General features: G+C 48.2%; 2 protein-coding genes across 2 annotated transcripts in view; one reads left to right on the top strand and one right to left on the bottom strand.

The window, feature by feature from the left end:
• On the top strand, positions 1 to 9082 carry mep1bb (meprin A subunit beta b; the record flags this gene model as incomplete). Its single annotated transcript, XM_076972866.1, has 12 exons — positions 1 to 112; positions 226 to 269; positions 432 to 510; positions 857 to 974; positions 1205 to 1383; positions 4681 to 4899; positions 5731 to 5883; positions 6566 to 6778; positions 6893 to 7363; positions 7540 to 7719; positions 7939 to 8158; positions 8656 to 9082. Coding segments are annotated over 12 exons (2208 nt in total), but the record flags the coding sequence as incomplete, so codon positions are not given.
• Positions 9083 to 11154: 2072 nt separating this feature from the next.
• The window catches only part of phlpp1 (PH domain and leucine rich repeat protein phosphatase 1), a 44842-nt gene continuing 38552 nt past the window's right edge, over positions 11155 to 17444 (bottom strand). Inside the window, exons 8-17 of the mRNA XM_076972035.1 lie at positions 17347 to 17407; positions 16655 to 16750; positions 15866 to 16021; positions 15508 to 15708; positions 15223 to 15385; positions 14790 to 14920; positions 14500 to 14616; positions 14051 to 14245; positions 13695 to 13923; positions 11155 to 12546 (exon numbers count right to left, since the gene is read on the bottom strand). Coding sequence (XP_076828150.1) covers positions 11362 to 12546; positions 13695 to 13923; positions 14051 to 14245; positions 14500 to 14616; positions 14790 to 14920; positions 15223 to 15385; positions 15508 to 15708; positions 15866 to 16021; positions 16655 to 16750; positions 17347 to 17407 — 2534 coding nt within the window. The 3' untranslated portion in view covers positions 11155 to 11361. The remainder of the gene's footprint in view (positions 12547 to 13694; positions 13924 to 14050; positions 14246 to 14499; positions 14617 to 14789; positions 14921 to 15222; positions 15386 to 15507; positions 15709 to 15865; positions 16022 to 16654; positions 16751 to 17346; positions 17408 to 17444) is intronic.

Here is a 17444-nt window from a genome sequence, read left to right as displayed (position 1 = left end):
GAGCCGTCTAACGATTGGTTCAGGAAGCTATTCAGCCCACTGTCTCTTCATACTGATCCAACAGAGTACGATGTGGATGATGGAAAACAGGATCTCTTTGATGTAAATGAAGGTAATGGAGAATTTAAAGAAGAAATAGTTCATTGTTCTGCATCTGTTCTTGCTGGTAAGCCCTGGAGATGAGGCACCCTTGTTTACATTGTACCATATCTCCTGTGCTTACAGCGGCTGGTCTGGATCTGTTTGAGGGAGATATTGTGTATGATGAGGTGAGATGAGCGTCACACCTGGCTTCTCTGGTCCACTTTATGTCCATCTGTTCTTATGACTCGGGCGGTATTTTGAAACCAAAGAGATTAGCAGCTCTGTTTCTCATGGGTTCACCCCACCATCTTTGTTTGATGAAGCTTAGCACTTTGCTCTGATGACAGGAACAAGAGAGAAACTCCATTATTGGGGACCAGTACTTATGGCCTCGGACTATACCATATTATCTGGGGGATGACTTGGGTGAGTCCAACTCTATGCTATATAATAATAATAATATATAAAGGTATTATACACTATTATTATATACATTATATACTATTATTGTATATGCAATATTTTACTATTGTAGGCTACTATACAATACAATATGACTATTAGATTTATACTATATATTTACACTATATACAATATTACACTATATATAATATACTATATAATGTATATTATAACTATTAGATTTAAACGATGTAATACTATATTCTACTATATATTATATATTTATATAACTTTAAAATAGCCCCATACCCACAGTTGCCCAGTGAGTCCCCAGGTACGTGCCGAGTCTCGTCGTGTGTGTTTTCCACAGACATCAACGCTAAAGGGGTTATCCTGAAAGCCTTCGAGCAATATCGCCTCAAGACCTGTATAGACTTCCAGCCCTGGAGTGGAGAACACAACTACATCTCCGTGTTCAAAGGCAACGGGTAAAAGAGGCCACATACTAATATAAATACAATAAACGAAAACGTTCTTAACAAAGTTCTTCATGTTGTGTTGCAGTTTTTGCAGCCCTATAAATTAACAGCAATGTTAAGATAAAATGTCACTGAAGATAACGTCTGACTTTACATACTTCATAATAACATCCAGACTGACGTGTTTATGAGATGTTAGCTTACATGTTTCTTAACCCCATCGGTGGGGTCATGGACAGGTGCTTTTCCTCTGTCGGGAACCAGCACGTGGGGAAACAGACGTTGTCGATCGGCGCGGGATGCGACCGCATCGCCACCATTGAGCACGAATTCCTCCACGCGCTGGGGTTCTGGCACGAGCAGTCCCGCTCCGACCGCGACGACTACGTCACCATCATGTGGGACCGCATTTTGGAAGGTGCAGCAAGCTTCACTACAACAAGTCATATACGAGTTACCACAGATGTTTGGACGGCCTCACGTACAACTCATCACAAAAGCATGAACAATCCAATTAATGACGTTTCCTAACAAAGTGCCTTTTTCGTTTGTGCAGTCTGGATTAGGCTACTGTGAACGGCAAAATAACATGGATTTGCAGAAATTAATTATTTTGGTAGGCAAATTGTAAACAATGCAAGATCGTAATCCTGAGTGGATTAAGAGAGCTGGACCCCATTCAAACGATCAGCACTTCAGGTCTTTAGAACCTGCTGTTTAAGATCAAAATATGTACAGTTATGATGCAACTCCATAGCCTATCGTTATTACTTCATGTTTATGAATGTTATGCCTTTTAACCTGATCTCTGATCAGATCATCAGATAATAATAATTAATAATAGAGATTAATAATTAATACCTTTATGGAATTAATCAGGAGTTTCAGAAACAGGAAAACCATCTGACTATTACCTTCTGAGACACAGCCCTTGTGTGCTTAATCTTCCTGGCCCTTAACCTGACTGGGCCGTCCTGCGTCATGTCTGCTGCTCACACACCCGAGCTAGCACGCAGCGGGACGCCTAGGTGTGCAAGGTTAGCGGACACGTGGGACTCTGTGTCTGTCACTGGGAGATTCAAGATGGTATTGTGATGTAGACCATCACTTAGGATGGTGGAACAGGGCCTCTGGTTGCTGTGCCACAGATCCGACATAAAGAGGCAGCTGCATTCACTGACATTCTTTCCCTGCTTGTCCTGCAGTGACCTGCGTGTGTTATATCCCTGTAGCTTCATTCTTTCATGTGTTTGGGCATCTCTACTCTCCCTGTAGTCCTCTGCAGTGAGGCAGGGCAAAAGAGCGCGGTGTGTAACACGGAGTGAAGTCCACAGTTTCTCCAGGTTTTTGGACTGTGCTTTGTCAGTCCATGAGTGCTGCCCGTTATAGCTGAAACTCGTGCGGTGTTCCGACATACAGACATTAGACAAATATCGTTCAGATGACACCGAAGCGTAAACCCTTTAATATGCCTCGGGTGTGAAGCGTGGTATCATGTTGGATGTTTACATCCTGGCACTCGGGCTGCTGAATGACGCAGTCGGCTGTGTATGAATACAGAGATGGCAGTGCCTTCACATATCTAACTCCAGATGTGGACATATGTAAATATAAGGTGTGGACAATTACCAGTATGTAAATATAGGGTGTAAACAATAGCCCACATGTAAATATAGAGTGTGGACAGTAACCCATATGTAAATATAAGGGGTACACAACTGCCAATATGTAAATCAAACCTAAAAGCAGTTTGTGAATGTGACATTGGGTGCACAGGCAAGGAGTCCTATTCCTTTAGCACGAACGTTATGTTTATTCACAAACACAAAATAGCACAGACAGCACTATTATGACATGCAAACATAAAGTGACACTTAGACTCAAACAATGACGAGCACAGGACACTGCGCAAACACACATTAAATAGACAAACCACATAAACCCCACGTGACGAGACGAGCCACAGGTGAGACGGATTAACACAAAACGTAACCGCAACCACGGAGATCCATTGACGCAGACGACTTAAACACACGCCCAAAGGGAGGGGTCGGGGACCTCAACGTGACAGACACCCCCACCAAGGGCACTACCAGCCCTGGGGTTCCAACAGGACCAAGTGCCCCGAACCCACATCGATGGGCGGATCCGAAGCGCCCAGTCCTGCGTCTGGGAGATGACCGCCCTCGGTGGAGAGTCCGCCATATACAGGCTAGAACACCCTCCCTGGGAAGACCGGGGAAAACACGTTAGACAAAAAGAACGGTACATTCACGAACACACAAACAGGAACATTCACACACAGAGGCACGAGAGGGAAAAGGGGATTCGGCAGACACACGGGAACACACACGAACACAGGCACAGACAAACATGTAAACGGCGCCAGGCTTCGCGCCAGGAGGAGAGCGGCCAGCGGGGAGAACCCGGGAGCTGCGGGAGCTGCGGTGGACGGTCCTCTCCCCGTCCTCACCGCAAACCTGGGTGCAGCGCGACTGGTCTCTCCGGTAGCCCCCGAGGGGCGCTCAGCAGGATGGCTCTGCCGACGCTCGTTCTCCCCTCTCCGGGGACCCCACCACAGAGCGTCGCCTTCCCCTGGTGAACGCCCCTCTGATCCGGCCTCTTGCGTGGTGCTCTCTCTCTCCTCCTCACCACCTGAACGCCAGATCATGGGCTCCACCGGGGTTTCGCCCCGGGACCAGTCTATCACACTCGCCTCTGACGGATAGGGAGAAGATTCCTGCCTCCGCCCTCTCTTTCCCCTCACCGTCTCCCTGGAGCCTTCTGAGGGGGCCGGACTCAAATCCTCCTCCTCCATGTCAAGCTCCCCGTCCGAGTAATCGTAGAAACCGGTGCACTCGGATGGGGGAGGGGTTACCATCCTCTTCCTCAGACGCGGAGGGATCCCCCGAGAACAAGGAAGATGGATGGCTCTTCTCTCCCTCCTCACCCTCACCGTAGTACACGGTGGGGGCGGAGCACACGGACGGAGGAGGGTTCTCCTCTTATTCCTCACCCTCGTCGTAATACTCGGTGGGGGCCGAGTATACGGACGGAGGGGAGTTCTCCTCCTCCTCGGAGTCTGCCTCTGACTCCTCCCCCTCGAACTCGCTCTCGGGGGTCTTCTCCGTGGGTGCACAGGCAAGGACAAGGCACGGAGTCCTATTCCTTTAGCACGAACGTTACATTTATTCACAAACACAAAATAGCACAGACAGCGCTATTATGACATGTAAACAAAGTGACACTTAGACTCAAACAATGACGAGCACAGGACACCGCGCAAACACACATTAAATAGACAAACCACATAAACCCCAAGTGATGACGAGACCAGCCACAGGTGAGACGAATTAACACAAGACGTAACCGCACCCACGGAGATCCACTGACGCAGACGAATAGACGCAGACGACGTTAACACACGCCCAACAGGGAGGGGTCGGGGACCGTAACGTGACAGAGAAAAGTCATCATGTCTTAACTCAGCACGCTGTAAAACAAGAGTATAAAGCCCTGTGTTGTGTGAATGAGGAGTCGTGATGAGTGTGAACAGTGTTCACTGTGGACACATCAGTACTTGTGTTGTATGAATGAGGAGTCGTGCTGAGTGTGAACAGTGTTCACTGTGGACACATCAGTACTTCACACTACCAGTTTGGAGATCACATCAAACTGCTGAAATTCAAGAATTCGCTGCAAATTTGACCCTCAGACAAGAAGCACAATTTCAACAAATATGACGACAGCAGATCGAGTTCCCTGAACGTGCCATACGACTACGGTTCCATGATGCACTACAGTAAAAACTCGTTCCGCAACGGCACACAACCCACCATCGTCACCAAGATTCCCGCCTTCATCGACGTCATTGGCCAGCGAATGGAGTTCAGTGACAGTGACCTGCTCAAGCTCAACAGACGCTACAACTGCAGTAAGGCTTTTTGAGTGCTTAGTGCTTGCATATGCTAATACAACACTCATAGATCTGAATGTAATGTTTGGTAATGTTAACATTAGCCTTGCTAATAATAAACTAAAGGGACGGTTGGCCTTGTGATAACCTTGAGTTGCAGGCAGGCCTGGAACTAGAAAACCATTGCTATAGAAGACACCACCATGCCTTCTTAGAAGCACTGTTCTAGAACCTACCATGCCTTCTTAGAAGCACTTTCTAGAACCCATCATGCCTTCTTAGAAGCACTGTTCTAGAACCTACCACGCCTTCTTAGAAGCACTGTTGTAGAACCCACCGTGACTTCTTAGAAGCACTGTTCTAGAACCCACCGTGCATTCTTAGAAGCATTGTTCTAGAACCTACCGTGCCTTCTTAGAAGCACTGTTCTAGAACCTACCATGCCTTCTTAGAAGCACTGTTCTAGAACCTACCATGCCTTCTTAGAAGCATTGTTCTAGAACCTACCGTGCATTCTTAGAAGCATTGTTCTAGAACCTACCGTGCCTTCTTAGAAGCACTGTTCTAGAACCTACCATGCCTTCTTAGAAGCACTGTTCTAGAACCTACCGTGCCTTCTTAGAAGCATTGTTCTAGAACCTACCATGCCTTCATGTTAGAATTTCTGCTCCTGCTAAAGGTTGTCAGAGCAGGAACAGCGCTGATCACTCCAGCCGGACACGTTCTGACACGTACTGTCACTGTGTGTGCTGGTGTTTACGGGCAAACCAAGGACAGGGAGCAGATTTATGACTGTCCAAAGTGTGCCATTTATCGCCCTCGTGAGTGTGATGAACCATCTCCTCTCAGCACGCTCCGGCACTTTCCTGGACACCTGCGACTTTGAGCGGGAGAATATCTGCGGGATGATCCAAGGACCCGGTGACCAGGCAGACTGGGAACGCGTAACCAAGGCAACTGGTGGACCCAGCACCGACTATTCCAACATGGGCCGTTGTGAGGGTATGGCTCCCACGACTGGTCTACTCATCACTGAATCTTCTTTGTTGGTTTCATATCCACATGCCATTGAAACTATGCAAACATGCAGAAATGATTATATATTAGAAATAATAATTATTGTTAATAATAACTCTAATAACTGGGGCACCGGACCAATAAGAGAGTCTCAGAATTAGATGAATTTGAAAACATGAAAATAATGTTCTCAATATCTGAAGGAAAATTTTATCAGTACTTTAATTGAGTAGCATTCTTAGCTGTTAGTAGTTCTGTTACGTGAGATTGGTTAACAAAGCAAGTATGAAGCGAATGGTAAAAGACTAATGTAAGATATATACAGAAAAAACATCAGTTTACATTAATAAAAATCTCCACTCATGACTGGAATGCAACCAATACCACAGAGTAGCACTACTGTAGTTAACAAATGACAGAACTAAACCTTGTTCTGTAATATCACAGCATAAAGACTAAACACCTTGTCAAAGGGCATACACAGTCAGGAGGAAAAGGTTCCTCAAATGGTATCTTGTCTATTCAATTTAAAGTGATCTTAAACTTAATCCTTAATCTGCATAGAATGGGAGCTTCTTACCCTCCAAAGAGGCTAAAACTTTGCTCTTACAGGGTTTGAGTGACATGTTGAATGTTTTGATGCTCTTCCGGGATTCTGCTCCCACAGGCATGGGCCACTTCATGCACTTCAGCACGGCCAGCGGCAGCGTGGGGGACACCGCCCGGTTGGAGAGCAGGATGTTGTATCCTCACCGGGACTACCAGTGTCTGCAGTTCTTCTACCACCACAGTGGAAACCCCAGTGACCAGCTGGCCATCTGGGTGAGAGAGTACGAGACCGACCCTAACGGGACCCTGCGGTTCATTCAGAAGATCAGTGGTAAGAATCGCAAGCGGCTGGCGCACAGACGGGACTTGTGTAGCCCTTGGAGTCTTGACCAGTGTTGCTGTATTAAAACAAACAAACAAAAAAATCCCTCTCATGTTTTTAAAGGGAGTCCTGAGGCTATGTGGCAACTCCATCATGTCAGTCTGGATGTCCCCACAAAGTTTCGGGTGGTCTTTGAAGGCACCAAGGGCTCCGGGGATGCCAGAGGTGGACTGTCCCTGGACGACGTGAACTTGTCCGAGACCACATGCCCAGAACACGCGTGGCGGGTCAAGAACTTCAAGAGCGTGATGGAGAACACGCCGGTGGACGGCGCCATCTACAGCCCGCGCTTCCGCTCCAAGTACGGCTACACGTTTCAGATGGCGCTGTACCCTAATGGCTCGGTGAACTCCATGGGGGAGCTGGGAGCTTACGCCCACCTGACGTCTGGGGACGATGGAACCGACGCTAACCTCAAATGGCCTTGTTCCTGGAAGCAGATCACTATGATGCTGATGGATCAGCACGCGGACATCCGGAGACGCATGTCCAACCAGAGGAGCGTCACCACTGACCCTACGAAGACAGTAAATGGTAAGGTTCAGAGGTCAACTTCTGATTAGTACACCACCAGTAACAAGACAAAAATCTAATGTTCCTGTGCAAATGGCTACATCCTCAAATACACGAATCATTACAAGTTAATCAGTTGTCCAACCAGTTAACACTGTGCTTGATTATGGTTTGTGATTCGCTCTTTTGTTTGGAAGAGTCTGGGACGTTGTGGTGGGATGACCCACGTAAAGTGGGCACACTGGTAGAAGACGAAGACGGGACACGGTATTACCGAAGTCATGGAGAAGGAACGTCCGTGTACCTGACCCAGGCCAGAGCGCTCAGCAGAGACTTCATCAAGGGTGGAGACGCCATCTTTCTCATCACCATGGAAGGTGACTTCAAATGTCCTTCAAGACACACAAGGTGTTGTTTGTAACATTTCCGCATTTTTAAGCAGCTGCCCTTCATGTGGGGAAAAAAAATGGCTCAAAAGTTGTAAGCCATGTTAAGCCTCAGTGACGTGGTGGAATTGTTGCAAAAGTATTGTTTCAAAAGTGAAACCAGAACCATTGTTCACCTCAGTATAAGATTACCTTTTGTCTTACCTGTAGACATAGCTCACCTGGTGACTCCACAGCCCCTCCCCTCAACAACAGCCCCGCCCACAAATGGAACCACCGCAGACCTCTCCACCCCTACGGCCCCCAACACCACCAACTCTACGGCACCCACCACCACCCCTACAATCCCTCCTCATGATCCATGCGCTACAGTGAAATGTGAAAATGAAGGCGTGTGTGTGGCAGAAAGCCAAACAGGAGCAGTGTGCAGGTATCTATATATTATATAATAATATAATGTATAATTGTGATTTTTCCCCGCAATCTAAATTTATCCTCCCCATTTACCCATCTGTGCAGTCAGAACACACAAACACACACACTAGTGATTACTAGGGGGCTGTGAATCACACGTGCCCAGAGCGGTGGGCAGCCCTAGCCCGGCGCCCGGGGAGCAGTTGGGGTTAGGTGCCTTGCTCAAGGGCACCTCAGTCATGGCCTCAGGCCTGGGAATCGAACCCACGGCTCTCTGGTCACAAGACCAGTTCCCTAAAACAGGACCATGACTGTCCCCGATTACGTCCATACACACAACTCACGTCAGCACTTCCACACCAGTTAGGTTCCCGAGGCCCCGGGTCCTGCTTTTAAAAGGACTTCCAAGCAAAGCTGCATCCCTGAAACGTAGCCCTAGCCTCCCAGTGGCCCGTGACTGGTTGATTTGGTTGGTTTGACATGTGTAACCGAGCTCTGTGTGTTTGTGTTTAGATGTGCTGTCGGAGACGACTGGTGGCACTATGGGGACAGGTGTCAGTTTAAGAGTTCCACGCAGGACAACGTGATCACGGCAACCGTGTCCTCCGTCGTAGTCTTCGCTAGCATGCTGGTGGTCACCGTGGTGACTGTGGTATGTCTGAAGAAGAAATACTCGCGGAAGGCGAAAGAGACTAATGGAGATCTCGCCTTGCAAAATGTGCATGCATTTTAATCACATCTTGAAGTTTTGGGGTTTTTTCAACATGTTTAATTACTAAAGAGAAAGAGCAGACACTGAGTTTATGTGATTATTATTGTATTATTAATTGAAATGTCCGAAATCCCATGGACTCATTCTGTAACGTGTTGGTAGCCAAACTGCCTAAGAGGTAAAACAGAATTGTAACGTGGAATGCTGTGCGTTGGAGTGGCTAGTAATTCAAATGTTTTCATTCAGTTTTATTAAATCGATTTTTTCCATGTTTTGTGTGGTAATTTTGCTTTTGCCTCAATCCTGTTGAAATTTCTGTAGTGCAGAACTCGTTAGGAGTGGACACAAAGATGACATTTTATGTTTCTCTTGACAGCGCTAGTTAGGCGAGACAGTAAACACCTCTGGCAGGCAAAACAGGACAGTCCAATTCAACCACTGCACTCACTTGCAAGAATACTGCCATCTAGTGGTCTGATTGTGATGCCAAACAGAAACCTCATATTGTCCAAACTAACTGCATTGCTGAATGAAATTCAGTTCCAAACTCATTGCAAGACAGTAAAAAAAAAAAAAAAAAACATCATTCACCTCAATCAAGGATTCAGAAACACAGCAGACCAATTATGATAAATTTAAGATTTATTATAACAAAAAACAGGAACCTTTTGTGTGGTTTGTTTACAATTCCTAAATAGATAAAACTTGTTTGCTTTACTGGACTTGATACAGTCATGCTGGTGACAAAATGAGAAGGACATGTGTGTACGTGTTTGTGTGTGTGTGTGTGTGTGTGTGTGTGTAGTTAACCAGACAGTGATAACAAGACCGAGCATGTTGTGCAGTTCATTGTGTGTCCTGTGTGTGTTTACACTGAATATATAAGTGTACTTGCATGTATGAGGAGGGAAAACGCTTGTCAGACACACAGTTCCTTTAAAAAGCATCCGTATACAATATTTGTCTTATTTACAATAATTGGAAAAAAAAAAAATCACCATTTCTCGCAGAGAAGATTAGTAAAAAAGTGACTAGGTCACCATAATAAGAGTAAGCAACTCCTAGGAGTTAGTCTTTCCCATTTCTACTAAATTTCTAGTTTTACAGGCCCAAAGCCCTGATTTAGTGAAGAAATACAGTCTTACATTACTGCCCTATCTACAACAGAAAAGCATGGTACTGCTGTGAACTACACACCAGCGTCTCGAGCACAACCATTCGGAGCACGGCAAGATTTCCTCTTAAAAGTTTCGGACAGCATTGTACTCACGTAAAAATATACGGTAAGTTTAAAAAACAAAATCACAAATTCCACCATTTTGTTTCGTGGTAATGCGTTAACATTGCAAGTCTAGTGTTGAATCCTATAGATACTGTTTTCCTTTAAGTCAATAAACGCTAAACAGTCAGTCGATCAGTAGTGAACCTCTCTTAGCTCTTAAAGGGGTAGGCCACTGCAGTGTGCAGAGAAGGGCTAGAGTCTCTTAAAGGGATTGGCTGATGTAAGTTCCTATTGGTCAAACAGGATCGTGCATTGCGTTGGTCTTTTATAGTTGTCATGACAACGCTTGTGAAGCTAGACACCACCCCAATTTGAGTGTGTGTGTGTGTGTACTGTGTGTGTTCCTGCCAGGCCGTAATTATGGAATGTGTCTCTTCTATGCTGAATGCGTATTGTCTAAATTGTCTTATTGTAAAATCAGATTCACACTCTACAGCAGGAGATCCAGAGGGTTACAGCACCTACACATAAGAACCAGCTCACCACAACTCTTTGTTTCATGACTCAGATCCCCTCCATCTCTCTTAGGGTGGTGGTGCCCAGGTGATGGAGACCACAGACCTGGGCCTTCTGGGCTGACAACCCAACTCTGCACCTGCGTCACACCTTAATTAATTAATTAGCTAATTACCCCACTCCTGAGTCACACACGCCAGAGAAACACTGGTGCTGCAGGACTGACGGAGGCCATTCCTGCTCTACAGTGTGTGTGTGTGTGTGTGTGTGTGCGTGCTTGTGTGTATGTATTTATGTGTGTTTGTGTGTGTGTGTATATGTATGTGTGTATGTATTTGTGTGTGTGTGTGTATTTATGTATGTATGAGTGTGTGTATTTGTGTGTGTGTATATGTGTATATGTATGGTTGTGTGTGTATTTATGTGTATATGTATGGTTGTGTGTGTATTTATATGTGTGTGTGTGTGTATGTATGGTTGTGTGTGTGTGTATATATGTGTGTACACTCAGAGCAGTGTGTCGTACGTATGTGTGTGTGTGTGTGTGTGTGTACACGCAGAGCGGTGTGTCGTACATACGCGCGTGTGTGTGTACACTCAGAGCTGTGTGTCGTACGTGTGTGTGTACACTCAGAGCGGTGTGTCGTACGTGTGTGTGTGTGTGTATACACTCAGAGCGGTGTGTCGTACGTGTGTGTGTGTGTGTATGTGTGTGTACACTCAGATCGGTGTGTCGTACGTGTGTGTGTGTGTGTGTGTGTGTGTACATTCAGAGCGGTGTGTCGTAGTAGTCAGCGGGTTGTTCGCTCTTGGCCGGTCTCTGATGTTCTTGCTGGTGCTGTTTCATGATCTCCTTCACCTCTTCCTCCAGCTCGGGGGGGATGATGAACTGGTCGTCTGGGTCGGGCTGTGCCGGCGCTGTGAAATATCCGCCGGGCTTCTTGGAGGGGGCCTCGGCGGCCACCTCGATCAGGTTGTGGCTCCTCTCGTGCGGGGCCACCGAGCCGTTGCCCCTCCTCTTACCCTGGTTCCTGCCCCACGTCTCGCCCTGCTTGGCGGCGTTCCCTTCTCTCTCCGTTTCCACGGGGTCGGGCGCCTCGGAGATGCAGGGCGGAGGAGGAGGAGGAGGAGGAGGAGGAGGAGGAGGAGGAGGGGCGGCCAGGAGGCGCAAGCAGTGAACGTCGGCCTCCACCTCCACCCGGCTCCCGTTGGAGAAGACGCCGGCGATGGGCTCCTCATCCTCGCTGTCCAGCCCGTTGTCGGAGAGGGCGCTGGAGAAGGTGGCGCTGGACAGCTGTCGCTGGAAGGAGCCGGCTACGGCAGGGGGCGCGGAAGAGGACGAGGAGGAGGCGGTGGTGGCGGAGTGGAGGGTGCAGCAGGGCGGGAGGCGCGGGTTGGGCTGCAGCAGCGTGGTCGGGTGGGTCTGCTGGTGGAGGTGCAGGTGCCCCTCCTGGAGGAGAACGGCCGGTTCGTCCGAGGACGCGGTGGAGCCCACCTCCGAGCTCATCTCCGACGCGCTGACCTCCGAGCTGATCTCGCTGCAGGATGAAGGGGGCGGCACGCCCGCAGAGGAGGAGGAGGAGGGGGGGTACAGGGCGGGGCCAGGGCTGGGGGGTGGGTGGAGCCCTGCGCTGGTGGCACAGCAGGAGCAGCAGCAGTCCTCCGCCACGCTGAGCCGGACCACCACGGCGCTCAGGCTGTCCGTGCAGCCGTACGCCTGCGCCAGCGTGCACAGCTTCTTGGCGGCGGCCAGCGGGTCCGGAACCTTCCGCACCGCCTCCGCGGCCTCTTCGGGGTCCAGGGCCTCGAACAGGCCGCGGCTGCCCAGGATGAAGAACTCGTCACGGGGGGTGAGCGGAAGCGTGTAGACGTACGGGCGGGGGAGCACGGCCGGATACAGGAAGGAGTAGCCCATGATCCGAGTGGAGTCCGTCACGCCGTTCACTTTGTTATCCTGGTGAAAAAGAGGGACAGCACCACATCCATTACAGACTGGCCCATTACAAACTGGCCCATCTGAGACGTCATTTACAGTCTGTCCAGTCTCAGATGTCATTTATAAACTGTCCTGGTTTACACGTCATTTAGAGACTGTAGCGCTGCACGTCATTTCTGTCTCAATAGACTCCGCACTGAATAAGGTGAAATAAAACTGCTTAAAAATCAGACTGGGTGATGTTAGTGCTATTGTGCAGTTCTGAAAATAAATCAGAGTGGGTGATGTTCTCTAACGTATTACTAGTGTTTCTGGGGAGTCCTTACTACCAGAAGCATGAAAATGATTAGCATACGTGAAAAAGTTAGCATACTTGAACAGTTATAAGTGTAGCTAAACTCCCAGCTGTACCTTACAGCTATAGCAGCTGTAGCTTAAACTAAACTTTACCTCTGCAAAGGTAACTATAGCTAAACCTAGCTGTGGTTTACCTCAGCAGAGATAACTGTAGCTAAACCTAGCTGTGGTTTACCTCAGTGATGATAACTGTAGCTAAACCTAGCTGTGGTTTACATCAGCAGAGATAACTGTAGCTAAACCTAGCTGTGGTTTACCTCAGCAGAGATAACTGTAGCTAAACCTAGCTGTGGTTTACCTCAGCAGAGATAACTGTAGCTAAACTAGGCTGTGGTTTACCTCGGCAGAGATAACTGTAGCTAAACTAGGCTGTTGTTTACCTCAGCAGAAATAACTGTAGCTAAACTTAGCTGTTGTTTACCTCAGCAGTGATAACTGTAGCTAAACCTAGCTGTGGTTTACCTCAGCAGAGATAACTGTAGCTAAACCTAGCTGTGGTTTACCTCAGCAGAGATAACTGTAGCTAAACCTAGCTGTGGTTTACCTCAGCGATGATAACTGTAGCTAAACCTAGCTGTGGTTTACCTCAGCAGAGATAACTTTAGCTAAACATAGCTGTGGTTTACTGTAGTAAACGTCTAGTTGCAGTTCACCTCAGCTGTGATAACTGTAGCTAAACCCCTAGTGGTTTATTTGAGTGGTGGTAACAGTAGCTAAACGCCTAGCTGTAGTTTACCCGAGCGCTAACTGGTAGCTAACCCTACAGCTGAGGTCTGCCTCCATGACGATGGGCCATAGCTGAGCTTCACCTCAGTAATGATGGCCTTGTGCTGCCGGACGCGCCTGTACTCCTCGTCCAGGCCGATGTTGTGCAGCAGCGAGAGGGGCAGCACTCTGCCGTCGCGGCACAACAGCGCCTGGCACTTGCCCACGTTGGCCGCGGTGAGCGTAAAACAGCCTGCGGGATCCGTCGGGTCGTGTCTGATGTGACAGAGCACCGCCGAACCGCCCAACTTCTGCCCCGCTGTGCCCAGCTTCCTGTGTGGGGAGGAAGTGGATGAGGGTGATTTCAATATTGGCACATTATTATACATTATTTTTTCTGATTTTCTGATTTTTTCTCCGTTTGGTGCGAGATGGATATTACGAAGCCAGCATGCGTCACCTCTGCATAACGAGGAAGGTGTTGGTCATGTAGTCTTCCTCACTCTTCGTCCTGTGCAGCTCCTCCGCCAGGACGTCATTCATGGTGCACTGCAGCAGATAAGGCACCTCCACATTCCTGTCCCCATCAAACACCCCGTACAGAGCCTCCCGACTTCCACAGAAGCTGCTCACAGACAGGGCGGCCACACACAGTCTGAACACACACACCACACACAAAAAAAAGAACGTTAAGGTGCGTTCATCAACCAGAAATGAGATGCAGCTACAAAAGATATTTATATAGGCTAGAAAAAAGAATTTCAACTGCAGTATCATACAACACAGTGACACACTTCATTTTAACAGCAATCATCTCTTCAGACCTGAAGGTCAAAGACGAGTATCTGTTTCACACTTTCCAGAATGGAATGGTGGCCAGTGCAGAAATAGGAGTATGCGTGAACATACTTGTTCTTTACTCCCGATGCCTCGGTGTATCCATGGCTCCAGACAGCCGGGCCTCCTGCAGCGTCATTGGCTGAGAACGAAGTTGGAGGCGGGTCGATTCGGAAACAGCGGATGTTGCTACAGAAGAAGAAATGTGATGATGAGTGATATGTCAAAACATACCTACATGTACATGCATACACACACACACACACACACACACACACACACACACACACACACTCACACACACACACTCACACACACACACTCACTCACACACTCACACACACTCACTCACACACACTCACTTGAGCTGTTCCAGGGTCTTGTGGTCCAGGTTGAGGCGGGGGTTTCCGGTAAGGTCCAGTTCTTGTAGTTTGGGGGGGAGGTTCTCAGGCAACGTGATGTCCACCAGCTCATTACAGCTCAGATCCACACACTGTAGAGAACAGGAGGGGGAGGGAACGGTCACACAGCCAATCACACGCTAGTCTACACGACCTCATGAGACACCTCACTGGCAATGGAGTTGGCAAGGAGTATGTGTGTGTATGTGTGCTTATCTGGAATGGGTATTTAGAGAGATTGTGTTGGAGGCGTTGGAGAGGGCAGTGTGTGTGTGTGTGTGTGTGTGTGTGTGTGTGTGTGTGTGTGTGTGTGTGTGTATGCGCACGTGTGAGTGTGGTTGTGTTTTGTGTGTGTGTGGAGTTGTGTTGTGTGTGTGGTTGTGTGTGCGCTAACCTTCATGTCCATAAGCTGCATGACCTCAGGGAAGACCTCGATGGTGTTGGAGTGGGCGATGAGCGTGTGCATGCGTTTGCAGTTGAGGATGGTGGTTGGCACCGCCTTCAGCCTGTTCCCACTCAGGTCCAGCTCCTCCAGCTCCTCCAGCTTCGCCATTTTACTGCACAGCAACAGCAGAGACAAGTGTGTGTGTGTGTGTCTTCTGATTACAGTGTTAACATGTACTCGTGTGCATGTAATCTCATTTATGAGTGGTCCCCCATGCAGGTGTGCGTATATTACCTGGCCGGAAACGTCTGCAGGTGATTATAGGCCATGTGAAGTATTCTCAGGTGCGTGTGCCCAGTCAGAAGAGGCACACACTTGTCTGTCAGGTGATTATTGGTCAGATAGAGCTCCTGTAGAACACTGTTGCTCTCCTCTGATAGGCTAGAGGGCGGCAGGCTCTCAAGCTTATTGGCTGAGGCATTTAGGCACCTTAAACTAGAAACACCAACCAAGCGTTAAGCACGTATGGCAAATGTATGGTGACACATTTAGATAGCACTTGTGTGTCGGACGTAAGCCGGGTGATGCAGGGATGTGTTGGGAGGTTGTGTGTGCAGGTGTGTTGTGGGCAGGGTCGTGGGGCATGGCTCACCTGTCGGACTCGAGGAAGAGGGACCTGGGAAGCTCCACCAGCTGGTTGTGTTGGACGTCCAGGACCTCGATGGCAGGTCGCTCAACACCCTCCGGTAACCGCTGCAAAGCATTGTGGCCCACCAAGAGCTTCCTCAGACTACTACTGCAGAACAACCTGCAGGAGGGAGGAGGGAGAGAAGAGATGAGAGGGAGAGAAGGAGAGAGAGAGGGAGGGAGAGAGAGCATCATAGAAACAAAGGTCAGTGCATCACAGATCGTCACAACAACTAAGGTGAGAGTGAGTGAGTGACCCAGAGTGTGTGTGTGAGAGAGAGAGTGACCCAGAGTGTGTGTGTGTGAGAGAGAGTGACCCAGAGTGTGTGTGTGAGAGAGAGAGTGAGAGAGAGAGTGAGAGAGTGAGACCCAGAGAGTTTGAGGCTAATGTGAGAGAAGTGAATCCAGGACAAGTTTGTGTGAGAGAGCATCCAGCAGACACACACACACACACACACACACACACACACACACACACACACACACACACAGAGCTGCGTGTGGAAGGGGGGTGGATGTGGAAGGTAATGTTAGGCAGGATGTGGAGTGTGAGTGTCCCCAGAGAGCACACAGCACAGATTACTCACCCTGACACAAGAGTGTAAGAATGTGTGTGGGCAGCAAAGTGTGTGTACGCATGCATGAGAGAGAGAGGGAAGGTGTGAGAGTGTAAGAGAGACATAGACATAGTTCCTAGGTGTGTGTGTGTGTAAGATACAACATAGGAGAGAATGGGTGCAGTGCCTGTACTCACCACTGGGGGAGCTCTGTGATGCAGTTATGACTGACATCTAGTACCTCCAGCTTCTTACTGTCACTGAGCCAATCAGGCAACACCTCCAGACGATTCCTTCAGCCAACCAAAACAAACCATTAACCTCCATACGCTTCACCACAAAAACGTCCAGACAGGAACTAGCCAATCAAAGCGCCAGCTAACGCAACACCAGCCTGTAGGTCATGATAAGGTAGCCCAGTTATGAGGAGAGTTATTCTTCAAGCATTACAGTACAGTACAAACAAGAGTGAAGTTATCATAGAGGACAAAACATGGACTATTACAGCTGCAGCAGTTGGACACATCAGTTCTGATAGTGAAACATTAGTGGTTGTGGTGTGCTACAAACTGCTTACTGTCTCATACATACATTACAATACATTACTAATTATCTTAATTATCTCACATATCACTTTCCAAACAACATTATTACTAATTGGTTAAGCAGAACATTGTGAATTTCAATATTGAACAACTTGAATACTGAATCAAGTATATTTTGAATCTCTAAAATGTGTGTGAGAGAAGCTGAATGTGTGTGTGTGTGTGTGTGTGTGTGTGTGAGTGAGAGAGTGAGAGAGAGAGAGAGAGAGAGAGAGTCTGAATACGTGTGTGTCTGTGTGTAAGACAGGCTGAATGTGTGTGTGTGTGTGTGTGTGTCCCCTCACCTAGAGACGTCCATGTAAGTAAGGGAGGAGGCTGCTGGTCTCACCTCCAGCTCCTGCAGCTCTGTGGAACAAAAGTCAAACAGTGAGCACCAGCGTCA

The sequence above is a fragment of the Brachyhypopomus gauderio genome, chromosome 14 (assembly GCF_052324685.1).
Source record: "Brachyhypopomus gauderio isolate BG-103 chromosome 14, BGAUD_0.2, whole genome shotgun sequence".
Taxonomy (NCBI): Eukaryota; Metazoa; Chordata; class Actinopteri; order Gymnotiformes; family Hypopomidae; genus Brachyhypopomus; species Brachyhypopomus gauderio.
Note: the sequence above shows the minus strand (reverse complement) of the source record. Positions and strands in the feature narration are given on the sequence as shown.